Source organism: Leuresthes tenuis, unplaced genomic scaffold (assembly GCF_036924035.1).
Source record: "Leuresthes tenuis unplaced genomic scaffold, fLeuTen1.0.hap1 SCAF_11, whole genome shotgun sequence".
NCBI lineage: Eukaryota > Metazoa > Chordata > Actinopteri > Atheriniformes > Atherinopsidae > Leuresthes > Leuresthes tenuis.
This window is the reverse complement of record NW_027325365.1, coordinates 19,389,156-19,409,534: the sequence shown is the minus strand read 5'-3', so window position 1 is coordinate 19,409,534 and position 20,379 is coordinate 19,389,156. Positions and strand designations below refer to the sequence as shown.

At 41.9% G+C, this 20,379-nt stretch overlaps 3 protein-coding genes across 4 annotated transcripts; all 3 read right to left on the bottom strand.

Moving 5' to 3' along the window:
- Positions 1-3,841: 3,841 nt before the first annotated feature.
- On the bottom strand, positions 3,842-6,147 carry LOC140318238 (gap junction alpha-3 protein-like). The gene is made up of 2 exons (XM_072395962.1): positions 5,966-6,147; positions 3,842-5,139 (listed from the first exon to the last, which is right to left on the bottom strand). Exon 2 carries the CDS (start codon positions 5,113-5,115, stop codon positions 4,030-4,032), a length of 1,086 nt encoding a protein of 361 aa, XP_072252063.1. The 5' UTR covers positions 5,116-5,139; positions 5,966-6,147; the 3' UTR covers positions 3,842-4,029.
- A 1,108-nt stretch (positions 6,148-7,255) lies between these two features.
- LOC140318237 (gap junction beta-1 protein-like) lies at positions 7,256-10,478 on the bottom strand. Of its 2 annotated transcripts, none has more exons than XM_072395961.1 (2): positions 10,382-10,478; positions 7,256-9,462 (listed from the first exon to the last, which is right to left on the bottom strand). In XM_072395961.1, exon 2 carries the CDS (start codon positions 9,446-9,448, stop codon positions 8,621-8,623), a length of 828 nt encoding a protein of 275 aa, XP_072252062.1. In that variant the 5' UTR covers positions 9,449-9,462; positions 10,382-10,478; the 3' UTR covers positions 7,256-8,620. The 2 variants fall into 2 exon arrangements, with proteins under 2 accessions (XP_072252062.1, XP_072252061.1); XM_072395960.1 differs by lacking the exon at positions 10,382-10,478 and adding an exon at positions 9,768-9,983.
- Positions 10,479-13,317: 2,839 nt separating this feature from the next.
- On the bottom strand, positions 13,318-18,915 carry LOC140317792 (uncharacterized). Its single transcript, XM_072395298.1, has 9 exons — positions 18,775-18,915; positions 17,762-17,894; positions 17,271-17,569; positions 16,438-16,607; positions 16,157-16,287; positions 15,866-16,029; positions 15,425-15,579; positions 15,148-15,233; positions 13,318-13,403 (listed from the first exon to the last, which is right to left on the bottom strand). Exons 1-9 carry the CDS (start codon positions 18,913-18,915, stop codon positions 13,321-13,323), a joined length of 1,362 nt encoding a protein of 453 aa, XP_072251399.1. The 3' UTR covers positions 13,318-13,320.
- Positions 18,916-20,379: the final 1,464 nt, after the last annotated feature.

Sequence of the window (20,379 nt, the reverse complement as noted above, 5' to 3'; positions counted from 1 at the left end):
CACACTGAACCAAGATGTGTGCGCAGGGATCAAACTGTTTGTGAGGAAAGTCTTTGTGTGGTTAATTTAGTCATAGACAGGGTCCGTTATTGTGTTGATCCCACAAGCATTTTTAACTGTCACTGCAATAAGAACCCTGACAGGCAAAAACCTGACGCTGTGGTGAAAACTTATGATTCATCACTTTATTCATCCCCCTTGTAAATTGGAAATAGTAAAACTTTGAGGCATTTTATGTAGCAACTGTTTTATATTTGAAAACAATTTTACACACATATGATTACGGGATTTTTCTTGTCCTGATAAAGACTGAAGTGAAAAGAATCAATTAATTCACCGCCACAACACAAGCCTTCTTTTAAGAGTCTTTGAGTTTCTGTCCTGACATCTGCAGGGAGTTTGGGTGGTCACATGGTGGCAGCAAACGGTCAGCCTGTTCCCACAGAGCACAAACAGAGAGGCCAAGATGAGAACTGACAGATGCAAGACCATAATGACGTTTTCTGCCTCAGAAACCATGTCAGCAGCTGACTTTTGTTCATTCCCCTGTCGAGCCTCCTCTCACCAGCACTTCTGCTTTGCTCTCGCACTGCATTCTGCCGAGCTTGGCGTTGGAACTACGCGGCCTGCATTGATTTTAACAAGGGTGGTGTCAGTGATGAGGTGACAGGCCTGCAAGCAGTCTGACGGGTTCACAGTAGACATCAGAGGCCCCCCCCCCCCTCCTACCCGCTTTCTTTTTGGTTGATAATTCATAAGTAAAGTCTGTCAGCAGCACAGAGTTGGTGCATGGGCAGGCTTTGCTTCTGGCCCTGTCATTTATCACACATTCACAGGTTGGGTGCATCGTGTCAGTTTGATTGAAAACAGGCCCGAGAGTGTAAATACTTGAGTCAGAGACCCGAAAAACCCACATCAACAACCCTTGATGATTGGTTTTTATTCTGCCTGTTCTATAACGCAGTCCTTGTTCAGTTCTCGTTCCATATGTATCACACATATGCTCCAATTTACCACCTTAGATCAAATGACTATATACTATTTTATGCCCAGCAATCAATAAACCAAGAAGATTCATTAGAGGAAATGGCAAATTTAAAGTTGTCTCTCACAAATATTTTAGATGTCCAGCAGATGGCGCCCTCTCCGGAGATTCAGCAAGTAGTGTCAGTGTTTGAACAAAAGTAAAGAAAGAGGGCAGCAGAGTACTGTGCTACAACTGGTAGAGAGGACTCTGCACTACAAGAACATACTGAATACAGAATATACAGCACTACTATCAAATTCCAGCAAGGGAAACAAGCATGATGCATGTTTTATATGATGATTTTTTTTTAATGAAGTTGTTTATTGGGAAGTTGCTCTACAATTTACAACCTCTGAATCATTACCACGCAAGTGTTTACTCTCATCATGCAAGGGTCAAGAGAGATCTCTTTGCCTTCGAAAAAAAGAAAAGAAAAGTGGATTTACACTTCTCCAAATGAATCCAAACGAATCATTCAGATGTAATAAAAATCATCGTCAAGTTGTGCAGAGTTCCAGCCGACTGGCCGCTTCAGCAAATTCAGCCGAAGTGCAGATGATGCAAAAAGAAGTCCCCAACAACTTTGAAATGTCATCACGGGACCCGGTGACATCCAAGTGCAGCCCTAATAATCTTAATTATTAACCTGCATGGTTGGAATGTCCAGAAATGCCTTTACTTTCCAAAGTGAAAATACGGGCAAGACTGTGGTTTGCAAATAAGCACATCAGCAAAAATGAGGCCTTTTGAATCGCAGAGGGGTTTGATAACAGTAAAAGTAGACGCATCCAGTGTAGAACGAAGATACATTGGCAGGAGACGAATCTCATTTGGGATGTTTTCACACCTGATGTGCACATTGCAATGATAACTGAATTTTATGTCTCTCTTACATATTATTCCATTAGGGCACTGATGATTAAGTCAGAGTACGCCATCTGTCATTAGAGTTAAAATCGACTTCAGTAGTGTTACTTCACTCTCTGGGACTGGGAAGGGTTCTGCTGTTAATTTGTGGAGACACTTTGATTTTCTTGTCATCAACAATATCATTGTGAAACCCAGAGTAGATTAGAGTCAGCAGTATTTCACGCTAATCAACTATTTAGGCACATGTAACACTGACGGATTGCGCTTTCACAGCAAAACACAATTTATTGTTATACGCTGTATATCTAAAGACGATGTAATCCAGTGTTCTGATTCAAAGTAAGGGTTTCATTTCAAAGCTCTGGATTCAAGCAGAATCAGTCATATCTGCTCATCTGTCATCATTTCAAAAGCATGTGTAAACCCTTTCCAGAAGATGACCACTTTATTGTATTTCCAAAAAAAAAAAAGGAAAAAAGTAAAAAAAACTAAAAGAAACCAAACCAAAACAACCCCCCACCCCCAACTTTATTATGTTTCATTTTTCTGTTTGATTTATGGTGTATAATATTACAAATAACACTTCTGACTGTTCAGTCTGGTTCCACCATTATTTGTTTTTTTTCAGAGGACATATGGGGGATGTAACGGATAATGTGTCTGGCTTTGCAACACACAAAGTCTGGCACTCGTGCCCAGACTTCAATCAGTCTCATGGCAAAACACAAAAAGTAGCGGGTGAAAAGAGACTTTTTTTTTGTTTTAATGCTTTGGAATAGCTAGAACATCCATTTCACTCTTCCCTCAACACAGCAAGCAATGACGGGGTGTTAAGAACATACCATTCCAAAGCCATGAGGGCGCTTCCTCGTCCTAAACAAGCTATTTCAAGGTTTTCATGCCAGGGGTGCCTGTGTGCTGTGCTTTCCTGGAACAGAGGAGGATGATACCTGCATTTGCGAGATACCTACACACTAAAGTCTATTCCCGCTTGGACATGTTGGTTTTTAACAGGCTGAAATGCAGATGACTCAAACTACATCTGGCAGGTTCGATCTAATTCCAGACATTCAGCGATAATGTCAGATTAAACAGAAACGGAAAGTGTTGGAGCTACAGTACCTTTTCTATTTCCGAGCTGATCTGGATTGATCTTGTCAGGAGTATAAAATAACAGCTGCGACATGTCTGGGGGGGGGGGGGGGGACATGCACACTGACATGTGCCCCCCTTCTCCTGATAATGACTTGAGGTATAAACGAACTGCTAGCTGTGCAAATTTAAGACAGGTTTATTTCAAGCAGTTTAACAAACATGGTTGTCACCAAGTGCCTTACAGGAAACAAACACAAATATACAGATGAACAAGGATAAACCAGAAAATGTGCTTTCAATTATGTACTTGCTGGCTGTCAAAATAAAGAAAAAAAAAGAGAGAGAGAGAGACAGCACAAATGTTGGAACTTCTGACACCAGTGCAATTTCTTTGGAGGCACGATCTGGATTTAGTAACAGTCATTCCAGTGTCCAACATGTTGTCACGTATTGCACAACTTCTCACTTCAAGTCTAAACAAGTGAACTATGCTTGATGATGACCTCAACACTGTTAAAGGAAGTTAAATCGAACTATTCACCGAGGTCAGATCAGTGTTAAATATGTTCCTGCGCTGGGTTTTGAAAATTGTACCTCATGAAAGAATAGACAGGCTCAACGTAAACCTGAGCAAACTGTATGCTGAACAGTGGAAAGACTTATGTCATACAAAAGCCAACAGGATTCAGAAAACACTAGCACTAATCAACATTTACTGATAATATCATGTTGTCCTAATTGGTATACCATCAAGAAATATGCTACATCCTAAAGTGAAAAGCAATGAAGTTTCTCAAAATAAAAAGTCCCCAGTAAAGGACAACAGGACAGAAGAAAAGGAAAGTTCATACCCCATCCGTCTCTGCATGTTACAGTACACTTTTACCTTTTCTTAAATGTCACTCCCTTCTAAGTTGGAATGAGTCAAACCAGAGCCGTCTTAAAAGAGGGGGGGGGCAGTTGAGCTTGTGTGACCGCATCCAAACAACATATGATCCCCTCACAATTTAAGAGACCTCTAAGAAACATAAACCCCCTTATATCTTCAGATCGTCTATTCTAGTCTTGTTGCTGCTGTGTTTGGTACCATGGCCGGGCCTAGCCTGCGTAGGCGACCCGGGGGCCGATCCTGCTCCCTTCTTTCCTTTCAGGTCAAATTCCTCTGGTTTGCTGCTGCTCCTTTCCACCGCCAAGTTGTCCTTGTTCTGTTTGTAAGCTGCCTTGCTGTGGTAGGGATGGAAGGACGAGTCTGTGCCCTCAGACAGAGGGGAGAGGTTGTAGCTGGGTACAGGCGGGTAGACGGGCTGGACTTGGGGGTGCCCTTGGAAATAGTCATCAAAGCTTGGCACCAGCGGCACCGCAGTCTCACTGGGCTCTTTGGTGATACACTCATGGGACTGTCGACTCCTCCTGAAGATGATGCCTTGGCTGCACTTGGTGAAGCCCAGGTGGTAGACTTCTATGAGGTTGAGTAACAGAGACACGCTGGCCACACCAAGCATGAAGATGATGAAGATTGTTTTCTCTGTAGGGCGGGATATGTAGCAGTTAACCACATTAGGACATGGGGGTCTGTCACAGGTATACATGGGTTTCAGCTCAAAGCCATACAAAAGGTACTGGGCCACAATGAAGCCCACCTCAAACAGCGTCTTAAAGATCACATTGAAGACATATGTGCGCAAGAGCTCCCCCTGCAGGCGCACCCGCCCTTTCTCGTCCCTTATGAGAGCCTTTTTCTGCTTAGCATCCACAATAAGGGCCTGTTTGTCTGAGTGATTTTCCCTCTCCTTCTCCTTCTCTCTGTGCTTTTCCTCCATTCGCACCAGATGGAGTATGTGCCCCAGGTAGATTAAGGTAGGCGTTGACACAAAGATTATCTGCAGCACCCAGAAGCGGACATGGGAGATGGGGAAGGTAATGTCATAGCATACGTTCTCGCAACCAGGTTGCTTGGTGTCACAGGTGAAGCCCGACTGCTCGTCGCCCCACACCTTCTCTGTTGCAGCGCTCAAGATCAGGATGCGGAAGATGAACAGGACAGTGAGCCACACCTTCCCCACCACGGTAGAGTGCTCCTGGGCTTTTTCCAGAAGCTTTCCCAGCAGGTTCCAGTCACCCATAGCTGTGTGAGGTCAGATCTGGGACTAAAAAAAAAGCATTAACAAAGAATTACAAAAACAGTGTCTAATTTCAGTTGGGACTTATCTATAGAGTTTTCTACATAGCATATTATTTAAATCACTGAAACGAAAGGCTAAAGTAAGCTTGACTATCCATGATGGCTACAATACAAATTCCCCAAAATGTCTTACGGAGTTAAAAGGAGCTGAGAACAAACGAGTCCCTAAGGAGCGAAACTGCTGAATGTCCAACTGAGGGACTCGGCAGCTGAGCAGGTAGTGGTCTTATGCACGTGGATGCACACAGGATTATATTTACTTTAGGAGGGTATATATTTGGCAAGTGTGGACAGGGGCAAGGCAGGTTTTAGTATGATTCTGCCGCTCTTGGCCTTCACGACCCAAACCATGGAAACGTGATCCACACGACGCGAAATCAAACACCAGGTCGATTCGCACCAGGAAGTGTGAATCCGAAACAGTCAAGTGATGCTGCTACTGTCAGCTCCTACGATACATCATATTATAAATATGTTCCACCTCTGAAGGATGTGGTGTTTTGTAGACGGGCAGGAAATTCTAGGTATCATTATGGCATCCGCATCTAACAAATCATTCAAACCTTTCAGCAACCATAAACTGGGGTCGTTTTTAACGATCAATATGAAACCCTATGGAGATTGATATGTGGGTTTTTCCCCCCGTGTTTTCCCTCACGACAGATGTAAACACTACAGCCTTTGGCTAATGCAGCTTCCCTAAGAAAGCTTTGTGTCTGACTTCAATTCTAAAAGAGCAGGTACAGCTGTCCAGAAAGTATTACGTACACAAATAGATTCAGAAAACTCACATTTGCTGGAGAAACCCTCCTTGTCAACTTATGCATCCCCTGTGGCAAAGCTCTACACCTCTTGGGGGGTCCATGAGGCCGCCCCGCTTCGCTGGCAGGCCTCGGTGCAACGCTGATCTCAGGGCCCAAAGCAATGTCCTTGAATGGTTAGGAAAATAGGAAAAGTGGACTCCTGCTAGTGAAGAACTTCAAAAAAAGTCTTCAAAGTTCAACTTTGGCACGAATCAGGATCCAGGCCCCGGGGTCTTCTGCTGACCACAACACATGAAAAAAATAAATAGCTGGACACACTCTCAACCATGTCCGACCTGCCCTCCCTCAACCCCCCTCCCCCTGTGGTTAAATTTGGCACAGTGGACACTCTCTAATGTAAACTGCTGAAGCTCATCTACTCGGCTGTTACAGTGAGCGACAGGGCAGCTGGCCAATCACAATGTCTGTTAAGCCTGTCTGGCCACAAGGGCCCAAGGGGTCTAAATATAGCATAAGAGTCTATCTCCTATCATTGAAGGGGGCTGAGTGGGGGGCATGATTTGGAGAGGAGTAGCCAATGGCATCCTCAAGTTACAAATTACAGAGACAGGAAGAAGGCTAACCGTGAAAAAAGTTAATTTTCAACATATGGGATGAGCTCAGATTCTAAAGAAGCTCCTGAACTGTACCACATAGGGTAACTGGGAATACGGTCATCTCACAATACTCTGAAAAAAAACAAAGCACAACTTGATGAATAACTTCAAATAAAGTCCAATGATCAGGCAGTTTATTTCTTTATATTACACAATGTACACAGTATAGTTTCAACCCATCACATTTGATCTGGATTGTTTACCTGGATGTAAATGGATGCATTTATGCATATGCTTTGTGTTTCTATTACAACATGTACAAAAACGCAGGTTAACTGAATGACAAAATATTCACTTAAACAGCTACCAGTGCAATATTAAAGCATGCAGGCTCAACTTTATGACTGTCAGAGATTCAGAAGAACCAATTTTTAGAAAGAAGCTGTAATGTTGTTAGAAGGTGCTTCTTCTTACAAGAGTAATAAAAGAAAGACATCCGATGTATGATCGGTGATGAGATTTGAAAAATACGATGGGGGACCTTGCAAAGTGAAAGGAAAAGGAATACAAGAGTTTTTGCTATTCCATCAGTTTAAGATTCATCATTCTAAGCCTACGGTCAAAATAACATTGTTACTTTTTGCATTATACTTTAGCACAGTACGAGGGTCATGGCTGTAAAAGTATATGAAACACTTTATCTGGTTTACTTATATTGTCCATAGCTGTATGCTAATACACACACGGGTAAAAACTGCACAAAATGTAGCATTAATCGATTTTAGACCCATGAAATCCAACCACCATACTGTTGATTTTCTTCGCTTCACTAACAAAGAATGAGTGCGAGAATAAATGACCGATTAGATCTGAGAGTACGGACGGGGCTGACGGGATGGGACGAGAGAGACTCAGGAACATAATAAAATTCTAGTGAGGAGAAACCAAGGAGGGAGACTCTGAGTGGGGAGCCAGCCTTAAGAAGCTGGGCTCCATGACCACTTGGTTCCTGTAATGGAAAGAGGACAGAAAGTAGAACAAAAGGACCTTGGGAGAGGACAGAGAAAATAGACAAATGGAGGATGGGGGTGTTTGACTGGCTTATTGGTTGTGTGAGGCACGGTCTTTGATCATGACTCATTAAATATGATACATGGTAGTATTCTTTCTTACCCAGCATTTAAGCTATTTCAGTCCTCTTAGCCTTTATAAAGGTCCAGAATTGATGTTTATATATATTTTTGCCTTTAATTTATCTATTTTTTTGCCAGAAATACCATCTAATGCTCCTCTCACAAGCTCACGATCAGTTTGACTTTATGGGCGTTTTTGTGCCCATTTCCATTAATATAGCATGGCACAGAAATCTGAAGAGGAAACAGAATACATCATTCATCATTTTTCTGCTGTGAAAGTTGCTCTTTTTGTTCTAAAATCAGTCTAAATGTGTTAATCAACGACTGAAGATAGCGTTGGTTTCCAAACAGTAACCTTTACAATGCCAACCTTTCGCAGCACCTATTTGACGTTAGGTAGATGTGCTCCGGGTTTGATTTTCCCCATTTCATCACTCGTGAGTAAAAAAAAACAACGTTGAAACCTTTTCGCACACATATCCGCCACACCTTCAAGATTTCGACATATGAAAAGGGCGTTGACTTGTGGCAAATATGCAACCTTGACAAAAGCGAATGGTTTGTTTAGCTCAGTTTGTTTCCACCCTGTTAGTTTGCTCACTTTGTCGAGACATATTAGAGGACACGGCAGTGGCTAAAAAAGAAAGAACAGCCAAATCGTGGCAAGCTTGGTCACACAGCACCATCGGTTATGTGGGATTTGTAGTCAACGAGTTTTAGCACGTAAAAACCACTGCTCTGGTCTTTGCCTAAATGGCATTGGCAAAAATAACAGCTGATCTTTATTTTGGTCAAAATTAAGCATCAACAGAATCAACAAGTTATCGACTTCATCGTATATAAATGAATGGTCACAATGCTGACAGATCAGATATACAGTATCAGTGTCATTAATGCAGAACGTATCCGGCGGACAGGCCTGATTACTGTTCATTAGTTTAAAGGGAGTCTCAGAAAGCAGAACACCTTTCACCTTTCTCAGTTGGGCTTTTTTTAGTCACAGTGAACTTTGACTTGAGAGAATGATCTGCTATCAACTGATTGATTTCATTTTGCCTATAAGAAGACAACCTTTGACTTATCCAAGCTGCTTTTGACTCATCCTCAGAGCCCCCCACGCACCGTTTGCAGGCCCTGCCTATGAGGTACGCCACCTCAACCAGGTTGAGCAGCACACACACCCCCGATACGGCCAGCATGAACACAGTAAATATGGTCTTTTCTGTTGGTCTGGAGACAAAACAGTCCACTGTGTTGGGGCATGGGTAGGAGTCACATTTCACCAAACGCACCATCTTAAAGTCAGGATAGATCAAGTAGAAGATGTAGAGAAAAGCCACTTCAAAGATGATCCTGAAAATGATGCTGATCATGTATGTCCACCACAGAGCTCCTGTGATTTGAAATTTCTGGTTCTTGATGTGCTCCAGCTCCTTGGGGCTGCTGCGCCCCGTCCTCTTCAGGATCTTCTTGTCGATGTGCCGTCTGTGGGCCACGTGCATGGCCACCAGCAGCGCGGGGGTGGAGACCAGGATGAGTTGGAGCGCCCACAGCCGGATGTGCGAGATGGGAAAGAACTGGTCGTAACAGACGCTGTTGCAGCCGGGCTGCTGGGTGTTGCAGATGAAGCCGGACTTCTCATCTCCCCAAACGCTCTCTGCAGCAACCACCAGGACCAGGATACGGAAGATGAAGATGACAGAGAGCCAAATGCGTCCGATGCCAGTCGAGTGCCTGTTTACGCCGCTGATCACGGCATAAAAGGACCCCCAGTTCATCTTCGACTCCAGGTCTGAAATAAATAGATCAAATCAAGCTTAAATTTTCATCTAAGATTACATGGATATAGGTAAAAGTATATCACTGATGGCTAAATTTTTTTAAAAATCAAATTATCCGTGAAATGACTAACTCCTCAAGAAGCCTCTCAGAAAGCGTAAGAAGAACTTTCATACTTTAAAATTGAGTATTTCAAGAAATTCCAACCAGGTTAGCGGACGAAGGGCTGAAAACGTTCCTAAATTTAGTTAATGTCAACTAAAAAAAAACCCACAAAAAAACAAAGTCTATCTGTCGAAACAGTTTTTAGAAGTTTACCAGGCTCAGCCGGCGGTGCAAGCGGCGTAAGCAGCCCCAGGTCCAAAGATGAGCATCTTGAGGTGTGACCTGAGCATCAAGCTGGATTCGGAAGCAACAGACAAGAAATGCCAAGCGGGGTGCCGGCTGTATAAAAGCAGGGGCGATGGCCTACCACCGTGCACCGTCACAAGACGCAAGAAATCAAAGCCAATTGCGAAACATTCGCAGAAGCACGTGATTTGCTCACCCGGTATTAATACTGTACTCCCAAACTGACCTACAGCCCAGTTGCAGACAGACAGACGGCCAGAAAATGTCTCCAAGGAAACAGCAAGGCATGCATCTCATTATGAGACTTTCATTTCTCGTAAGTGAGAGACAACTATTGTTTCAGGAAATCTGCAAAGCGTACCAAACGTGACGAACACTTTGGATGATCACAGCTTCTAAAAGAGTATTGAATGGAACACGACTACTGGAAAGTGTGATGACAATGTGACCCATTGGTATGCCAAGTATTTGTCCAGTCCAGGCACAGGGGAACGTCCTCCATCACACACATCAAATCCAACCCTTATTCACACGGAGCGTTAGTATAAAACAGAATGAAGAGGATAGAGCATGCATTTTACCTTCAGCTGTGGTGGTACACAAAAATGTGTACAAACTGGGCAGAAATTAGATAAAATTATAGTTTTGTTTTTTAGCAAGCCAAAGGGCTGGATTGAGAACACCATGCGTTAGGAAAATGCAAATCATTCCTCCGCCACTAGCCACTGCCCTGCACCGTAGCAGTCATATGCTCTTATATAAACCATTTACATACAATGGCAGCCTTTATTGGGCTGCAACAAGACTCTTTAGAATTCAGATCAAACGCCTCGATTTCCGCCTACCCCGGGCAAAAGAAGGAATCTGTGTGGACACAAAAGGCCTCAGCCTGCCACATTATTTATTGTGTTTGGCAGGGCAGGGAAGTGAAGCCAGCTTTTGACCTGAGCCACCGCCATTGACAGCCACTAACAGGTTGGCAAATGCTTCCAGAAGAACACACAACTGTTTAGCTGTGGCAGACTTTAATAAAGTGTTTGTCAAACTGGTTTTCTGTAGTCACATAAAAATCTTTTTTTAAAAATGGAAAGCAGCAGCACAACAAATAAAGCATACAGCAAAAGAATCCAAACATTTTCTTTGCCAGAATACACTGCGAAGTATATGTTTGCCTCTGATTAAATCATGTCGGATTACCTTCCAAATCCCCTTTAAAAAAAAAAAAAAAAAAAAAAACTATCTATAATTTCCCTGACAAAAACCATGGTTACTTTCACATAATCATGAATGATAATGGCGTACATTACAGCTACTGGGTTAAAGATGACTTTAGCCTCGCGTTTGAAATCTGTGAATGAGCCATTAAAACATGAACAGAGACGGCTACGCAGTCACTCACTACACAGGCCCCCAGACCCACGTAAACACACACGGTCCCAAGAGACATTTCACAGCTGCTTCTGATGAACTCCCAAGAGCAGAAACAATCGTTTACAACATCAAACTGAACACGAGTGGGAAAACAATGTGGTCATTTGTCATGTGTGTTCAAGTGACCTCCAGCGGTGAACTGTGCCGTCGTCACTTCTGACTGTAGGTGGGAGGGTCTGCGTGGCGCTGCAATTCTTTGAATGAACTAAAGCTCATTTCCATTCTGTTCATAGAAGTGAGAGTCGAGCGGCACATAGTATGCATTGTGCACAATGGAACGTTTTTATTTTTGAACGCAAACACACAAATGCGTGAAAGTAAGTCTGACAATGTACAAGAACTCAATGTTAACCAAAGCCACGTACAATACATACATGCTGGTGTGAAAAAACTAATTAAACTGACTTAGTGTATTATATAGACAAAACAAACATCATTTAATAAAGATGGGGATCTGACCTGAACTGGCACTGCCTATTGGCTGCAATAATTAGCACCTTGACGCACTTCTCAGTATGCTTTTCATTTTGCTTAATCACACCATCCCTCTTTCAATCACACAGGAGCTTCCAATTTCTTAAATGCAACTCAAGCAGACAAGGAGGCTTCAGAAAGGGATTATAGAGGGCAAGACGTGCACAGGTACAGCACCTCACATCTCTCTATTACAAATTTTTGCAAGAAGGAGCTAAAAATGTAAAGAGATTCACGGTAAGGGAGCAGGTGAGTCCACATAATGAGAAGCATCTTGTTTTAAGAAGAGGGAAGGGAGCACAGAATGGAGACATCCATAATTACATGCTAAATAGAGACATGTTCAGATAAAACAAGGAAAGCATTTTTTTTTCTTCTCTTTTTAAACAAACATCTAAATGAATAGAACTTGAAAAATGCAAAAAAAAGTATTTGGTACATCACTTTTACGAGTATAGTCAAAATTTTGCAGACTTTCAAATAATGTATTCAGAAAGATTAAATCAGAGATCTCAAGTTCCAATAAAGTCACAGAGAACATAAATCCACACAAATGCAAGAACTGCAATGTAAAGGAAAAATGCAAAAAAAAAAACAACAAAAAAAAAAAAAAAACAGCTGATACGCAGCACAGGGTTGTCACAACACTGGAGTTTAAAACTAGATACGGACACTCAGTACTTGAGCGACTTATAAAGATGTAGAGATTCACTTTTTACAGCTTTCTTAAAAATTAGGAGTCCAGGTACAAAAAGGAGCACCTCTTCCAATAACTTTAAGGCAGCACTTGTACGGTATTTTTTGCTGCTCGACTACATCACTGGAAAATTATTTGGTCATAAACATGACAAATGATTAAAAAAAAAAAAAGAAAAGAAAAAAAAAAAGCCCCAAACATGTATCATGTATTTTATCAGGGTCATAGATTCACCGAAGCTCAACTTAAATGGGACTTAGTGAGGGGAGGAGCTGTTAGTTGGGGAGGGGCTAATTGTGAGGGGAGGGGCTAATAATGAGGGGAGGAGCTGTTAGTTGGGGGAGGGGCTAATAATGAGGGGAGGAGCTGTGAAGTTCTCTACTGCAGATGATGATGTAACTTGCTGCAAGTTAGTATCCAATTAAATACATTCTCATTGTGGTATTTGATTAGTCTTCCTTCTTTTTTTGAAAATCCAATTAAACGTGTTGCAATCCAGTCAATACGTTCTCTTAGAATTCAAAACAGTCATTTAATGTTTGTTTTGCTTTAAAATATCCCTACATCATTAGATTTCTGCAATTTGTATGGCCACGTGAGGAACTGAAAACAGGACTCAAAGAAATGTTGGTGGGTATGCTTTTACCATGAGTGGGTGTGGCAGAGACAGACAAATAACATTACAGCAGTTCCACCACGCCACCTGGAAAGAACCCACAAGTCAGCTCGGTCTCCAGCAACCTATGAATCCATCCATCCATCCATTTTCTATACCCACTTAATCTGTTGGTTGGATCGCGGGGGGGGGCTGGAGCCTATTCCAGTGGTCATCGGGCGAGAGGCGGGGTGCACCCTTTAAATGAGACACCGGTTGTCTGGAAAAAATTAAATTAACATTCCACATGTGCAATTTCTGAGTTACTTGTTGATTTGAGTGTAGCATGAGATGAGGTATTTTTCCCAGTCAGAGTCTTGTTTTCGTGACTTAAGTTGAACAGCGCCTGTGGAAAAAAGTACAGATAAATGATCTGAATTAATCAAATGCAAACAAAATATGGAATTTGTTGCCGTCAACATGCTTTACAAAAGAAGAAGAAGAAAAAAAAGGAGGTTGGGAGACAAAAAGGGGCCTAATCATCAAGCACACACTGCGTCTATGAAACAATGTGGTTTGAAGACAAGCAAAAAGCGGTCCGATGCTGTCCTGCTGAAATAAACGAGGACCTCTTGGTAAAGAGGTCACCTCCAATTCCAACATGTCTGTATCAACGGTACCTTCATTCGCCTCATCCATGTCATGCAACGTCTACTATCAGATGATGGATTTTGTACCTTTTGCTGATAACAATCTGGATGATCTCTTTCACCTTTTGGTACATCTTTCAGCAAGTTGAAATGTGAAGTCATTTCAAGACAGATCCCATCTTTACTGTCTGTCCAGAGAACTCGGCAGCATTTCTCTGCTAAGTTGATTTACGGCTTCCTCCTTGTGTAATACAGTTTCAGGCTACATTTCTGGATGTGTTGAGTGACAATGGTTTTCCAAGGTATTCCTGTATGAGCCCATGTGGCTATTTTGATCATGGAGGCATTACAGTCTCTCATGTAGTACCAGCTGGGGGCTTGACAGTCACGTACAGCTGGGCGATATGAAAATGTTAATAAGGTTCCCGACAATCTAGTGTGGCTTTAAATATAAATAGGCAAACCCCCGCCCCACCAACACTAATAACAGAAATGTTGACGACAAAACTGACAACTCTTCCCTGTTTGAGAATATACAGCTGATAAGACTACTGTAAATGCCAGACTATAAGCCGCTACTTTTTTCCAGGCTTTGAGCACCGCGGCTTATAATAAGGTGCAGCTAATATGTTTTTTTTCATGCCGCCAAAAACATTTTGCCTAGTAACATTAGACCAATAAAATTAATGAATAGTTCACAGTGGTCCAATGAAATTTAGATGAATCAAACGCATTTACACTACTGAATTATTGTAAATCGGTCATTTGTACTCACCCTCAACATGGAAAACAAAGGAAGAAATGCACATGATGCAGCGAGTGACGAAGTTCTGAGGCTGTTCAATTCGGACACTGAAGAAGATGACTGATGGTTTTAGTGCGCAGGAGGGAGATGAAGAAGACGATCAATGACTTTTCCTGGTAGGCTACTGTCTTTTTCTTTTTTTTTTTTCTTAAAACCAGCCATGTTACAGGCACTGTTCGGGAAAAAAAAGCATTTGCAGCATCTATTTGTTTATGTTACCATACGCATTTAATTAAAAGTTTAAAAATCCTCATGTGTAACATCTTTCTGTGTAAATATCTCATATTACAACGTGGACACCCGTGGCTTATAATCTGGTGCGACCTATACAAGTACAAAATGGATTTATTTTATTTTTTTAAATGAGAGGGTGCGTCTTATATTTAGGTGCGCTCTATAGTCCGGAATTTATGGTACATTTGACAGGCAGTCGCAGATTTTACTAATGCAACACCATTTGATTGTGGTTATTGGTGGCACGTGTGTTGTGAGGTGAGATCAAGACTGCGCTGTGTTCGAGGAGCAGGAGAAAAATACCAAGACACAGCTCAGTTCACATCTGTATTAACGGTATTGGCTGACTCACACTTTTTTTTGGAGTGTGCTGCTGGAAACATGATGAAAACATCTTTGTTTGTTAAATAAAGATTACAACAAATCAACAAACTGTTTCCTTTTTTGAAAACTCCACTTACTTCTTTTCAAGAGACCAGCACTCTTCAGTTTGTTATGTTTTGCATGTCCATTTTGAGCCAGTCTCAAGGACACTGATGCACCCCTCCTGAAAAAGAAGATTTGGGTGGTTTCTGGCGTTTACTGTAATGTATCACAGCATAGTATGTGCAATCACTGACATACTTCAGAATTTAACTAAATGAATCACTTGTACTGGAAAGACAAAAGAACAAGTATTAAGCTGACTTATTAATGTTGCTGATACTTTTTGGCATTTATGAAGACATATTGAAGTACCTCATAGCGCCTAGCTTTCCCTTTTCCAGGAACAGCTCGACTGTAACTGTGGGTCCCCGTGGGTAAAGTCTTGCATAGAGCGTCCTGTTGTGCACCATTGCTTTGAACCAACCGACTGCTTGCTCAGACCAAACACTCTCATTAACAGGCATCACCTGAGGGGAAGGAAACAGACACAAAATACCATGAAGTGAGATAATGAATTTCCTTTATCACCAAGCAATCGATAAAGCTGTGACTAATCAAGTGGACAAATGCAAATAATTAAGTCTACACTCGCAGCGCAGCTTATTAACCATTTCCATGTATGCAAATTGTGAACGCTGATCTCTGAAAACCTTTTGTGCATTTACCAGTGAGAGGTTGCTGTTCAAGATGACATGAATGTGGAAGACTGTGCAGCCAACGTTGTCATTAGACTGAAAGTAGTGAAACACTCACATTTGCAAGTGAAACCTGTAGAGCCTGGAGTGGTAGAAGGGCCATTTCAGGGGGGAGCTCCTTTATATTACATAGTGACAGACAGGAAGTGTCACCGTAATCCAGCCTTTTCACCTCCACCTTGATAGATGACTCACTCCCAGCATCATCCCCGGCATTGTTGTCTTTAATCCAAAAAGACAGAACAAGTTAGACTGAAATTTTTCAAAGTGGCCACGGTCAGGCAAAGTGACGCTGCTACCATCTAGAGGCATGCCTTTGCAAAATCCTTCCACACTTAACTGGACCCACCTCTAATCACTCCACATATTTTCATGACCTGAGCTCTGCACCACTGTTCTTTCTGAGGAAACCAACCAATGACCTGGGTTCCGATGTCAGGAACAGAGTTCTGCTCAGCATATGAACGAGTGGCTGTACAGCTGCAAAGCAAGAAAATGTAGGATTATTAAGAAAGAAAATGAACAAAGAAAGCAGTGATGAACAAAGTGGAAAGGTAACTTTGATGGGTTAAAAAAAAAAGAAAAAAGGAAAAGGCAGGACAGAGTTAGACTCCACGCAGAATGACTTACTCTGTGACAAGCGCATGCAGCTTCTTAAGAGAGTCGGTGGGCTGGATGTAGAAGTTGCCTGGGCTAACAATATGAGACACCACAACTTCAGTCTCTTCAAACCTCCGAATCTGGAACTCAGGGATGTTTACACTGTTGGGCATTAGCATTTCTGAACCAGCAGGACTGTGCTCTCGTCCAGGTTCTGTGGACTGCAGAGTTTGGGTTTTCCATTGTATATTTAAACATGAATTCTCCGTCAGAGTAACGTCGTTTTGACAGTCTTCACCTTCCAAGGGACTATGAAGCGAATCTCCCCCCAACACCTCTGTGAAGATGTCTCCAAAATCCCACAGTTCAGTTTCTGTAGCAATCACACAGGTATAAATCAAAGACTTGCTCGACTTGACTCGTTTCACTCTGAAGACTGGAGACTGGATTTCAACATTTGTTTGCAATGTTTCTGGAGTTAGTGCATTTATCAGATCATCTGTCATAACATATCTGAATTGGCAGCTTTGTGTTCTGACAGTTGGCGATATCTGCCTCGGCGATTCAGAAGGGTTTTCCTCGTGTTTACTTAGCGTCCACTCGAGCGCACCCCTGTTTGTAGCATTAGCTCTGAGGAAGTGCAGCAGCTGGAAAGAGGTTTGTTTCTGGTGTTGCACCTGGTCATCATCAGTGCATCCCCAGATAACTAGGGGTTTAGGGTTACTGATTTCTGGGAATACAGCTTGTATGGGAGGAAGTAGTATTTGTGGCCTCTCGTTGATATTTTGGCTCTGAGCAATGGCAAGTGGTTTGTACACAGAATCAAGTTGGCTTCCCCCCTCAAAAACAACCTGTTGTTCTGCATCTAAATGACAGAAGAAGCTTGTATTCGGAGTCGCGCTGTTGACGCTGGGTGAAACGCTGTCTAATGTGTCATCGTGCTGCGCTACTGAAGGATGGGAGTTGAAGAAAAGTTTCAGCTGCTGTTGGGACAGGGCTGCGCCAAGAGCCTGGACTGCTTTTGCGATGGAGCTCGCCATGAGCGAATTCTGCAACATTGGTCCAAACTTCAGAATCTCTGTCATCAAGTTCCCTTTGACTGGCTGAGGGCGATTTGCTCTCACCCCATTACTGACCGCAGACTGAACGCAAATTTGTGGCTCTGTAGAAACAAGGGCAGTGAGAAGACAACATGTTTTAATTCAACTTTCACTCAAAAGTATCCCTCTAAACATACTGGACAACTACCTGTTGCTGAAAGCAGTTCAGGCATATTAAAAAGCACCCAAATTCATCCTTTACGTCCACACTGTTAAATTAGAACCTTAACACTGGATGATTAATTTTGATTTACCAGCAGAGAGGTCCTTTAAGAGAGACGAAAGCTTCAGAATTGTCTGACGTTTCACATCCGTAGCCTTTCCGATATCAGTGAACACACTGGCGGGAAAAGATGAATTCAGGACCCCACGAACCTCTTCATAGGCCTGGAAGAGAAATATATGTTATTCAATTCACAATTAATGCTTTTTTCTTTCTATTATTCCCTGACTTTTTTTTTTCACACAAGAAGGAAAAAAAATGTTTTAAGTTTCTGCGGCTCGTCTCCTGCTGCTTGGACTTCATAGAAAGACTGAAAACTTATTTTAACTTCGTGCAAAATCCTAAAGATCCATGAAGGTCACAGTTGGTGATGGTAATGTACTTGACTGCATGACATTTAAAGAGTGAACATTCAAGAGAAAACAAATAAATAAATATATATATGTATTTTTAATCCACAGGAAAGCCCTTGCTCAAACCGATATGAAACGTCTGCCTTGCGTTTCCTTATACCGGATATATTTAAGAGGATATGTGAATGACAACATTTCCTCTGTCTCTTGTAATGACTTTTATCATATTTTTGTCAAACATTAGCACTTTGTATTACATTCAGGTTGTATAAAAAAAAAGTATATATATATATATGTGTCACACAGAGCTGTTGCTTTACTTTTCACAGGTGAATCTAATAAAAGGGGTAATTAGGGATCTGTGCCAGTTTTTTCCCTTCACACATAACTCACCAAAAGGTTATGGCTGCACTCAATTGACACACACAAAACGGCGGCTAAAACTAGCCGAAATGTTCATTGTGCAAGATAAAGTAATTAATTTCGATGGAAACAACAAAAAACATACAGTGATACACGAGAAATGAGTAGACGATGAGTACCGAAAAGCATGGCAATAATGACGAAACAGAGCTGTAGGAGCGAAGCTTAAAAAAAAAAACAAAAAAACAATGACAGAAAAAAGCTAACTGGAGCTTACATGTTAGCCTGTAGTGCAAAGTTGTCAAGTTCAAACGGGTGCAAACTTTACCTGGTTTGTGACGTTGCGAAGTTCTTGTTCGAGGGTATTTCGGGCATTTTCCAGCAAAAACAATTTGTAAGTTAACTGCACTTTTTGAGTGATTCTGGAGAGGTGCGGCTGGTGGAGGACGTGTATTTGTTGCGGAGCCATGACGTGTCTGCAGCTCGGGCAAATTTTCTTTTTTTTCCCCTCACGTTGGCTAGCTAACAACAGTTTTTCCTAGGCAGTTGTGCGTCTGAGCCTGAAGTGTTGCCACTATGAGGAAGTTCTTCCTTTTCTTCTTCTTGACTTCGCTGTTTTCCTCGCTCCAGTCACCCTGAACTTGTCAAAGGGCCACGAGCCCTGTCCTGACACGATATTGTAGTCACAGACAGTCGACTGAAAACGCCGAACCGTTCCCCGCCATGTTGTAAACGTTACTTTTCAAACGGAGGAAAAAAAATATCAGTTTTAAAAACAATGTCTTGAGTTGTGCATTAAAGGTCTAAATAATTTTTTTTTCTTCCAATGCATCTGCTAAATTTTGGGAACAGTGTACCAACTCTTTAGATGTAGAGAAAATATGAAATTCATGAACATAAAGGATATTGCTGGTGACGTATTCAGGCTTTAAGTGTCTCTCTCCTAATGTTACTTGGAATAGGCTCCGCCCCACTGTGACTTCATTCCTGATGAAGCACATGGGTAAACATGATCTATAACCACTGGTCAGCCGTTGTCCTAGGTCACAGTTAAGTTAGTTATGACTATCTGAAATTTTCTATTTATACATTGGTAAATCTATATCTTCACATTATACAACTTCACAGTGCATATGACAATAAGCTTACTTTAAAATGACCAAACTACTCGGTATCTACTTGGTGTTATTGTCAATTCAAGAATCCATAAACGAGTCATTGCTTTCCTGTTGAGTACTGATGCAAGCTTTCAGTTCTTACTGTAACACACGATTGAATAAGCTGTTTGCATTGTCTGTATGCCAACAAATAATAACCACCATGTTGAAGAATGAATATAATCTGCCACTTGCATTCCGATGGTTTCACACCTAACATCCACACAGTGTTCTATTCTTTGAATGCTCTTTGCTTGAACTTGTCAAGCTGCTACTTGATCTAGTACCCAAAACTTGTGGGGTGGGGCAACAAAGACATTTTCTACTGTTATATTGCTCAAGAGCCAGAGTGATGAGCACTCTGGTTTCTCTGATACTAATGCTGGCATCAGTGGCCTGGCTCTCTTCAGGGGGCAAAGTTGTAATAGACACAAGAATTGCAAAACGGTACTTTTGCACCAGTTTGAAGAAGCAGGACGTGCCAGTAAGAGGATTGCTTAACCGGATATCTTACAACAGCTGTTTCTCTGTAGTGCACAGTCAATAAAACGTTTAGGCTTTTTGATAGCTTTTTATTTCAGATGAATATTCACACTGCAACACGGCATTGTCACCAATCACGTCACCTCATTGCCTGTGCATAGGCAGTGTGGGTTCAAATTCAAAGTTTATCGATTTGTATTGTTAGGTTAACTTGACTTTTAATGATCTTGTGCTTTTTTTTCTAAATTTGGTCAGATTTATTGAGGGACAACACGGTTACAATGAGTGATAGT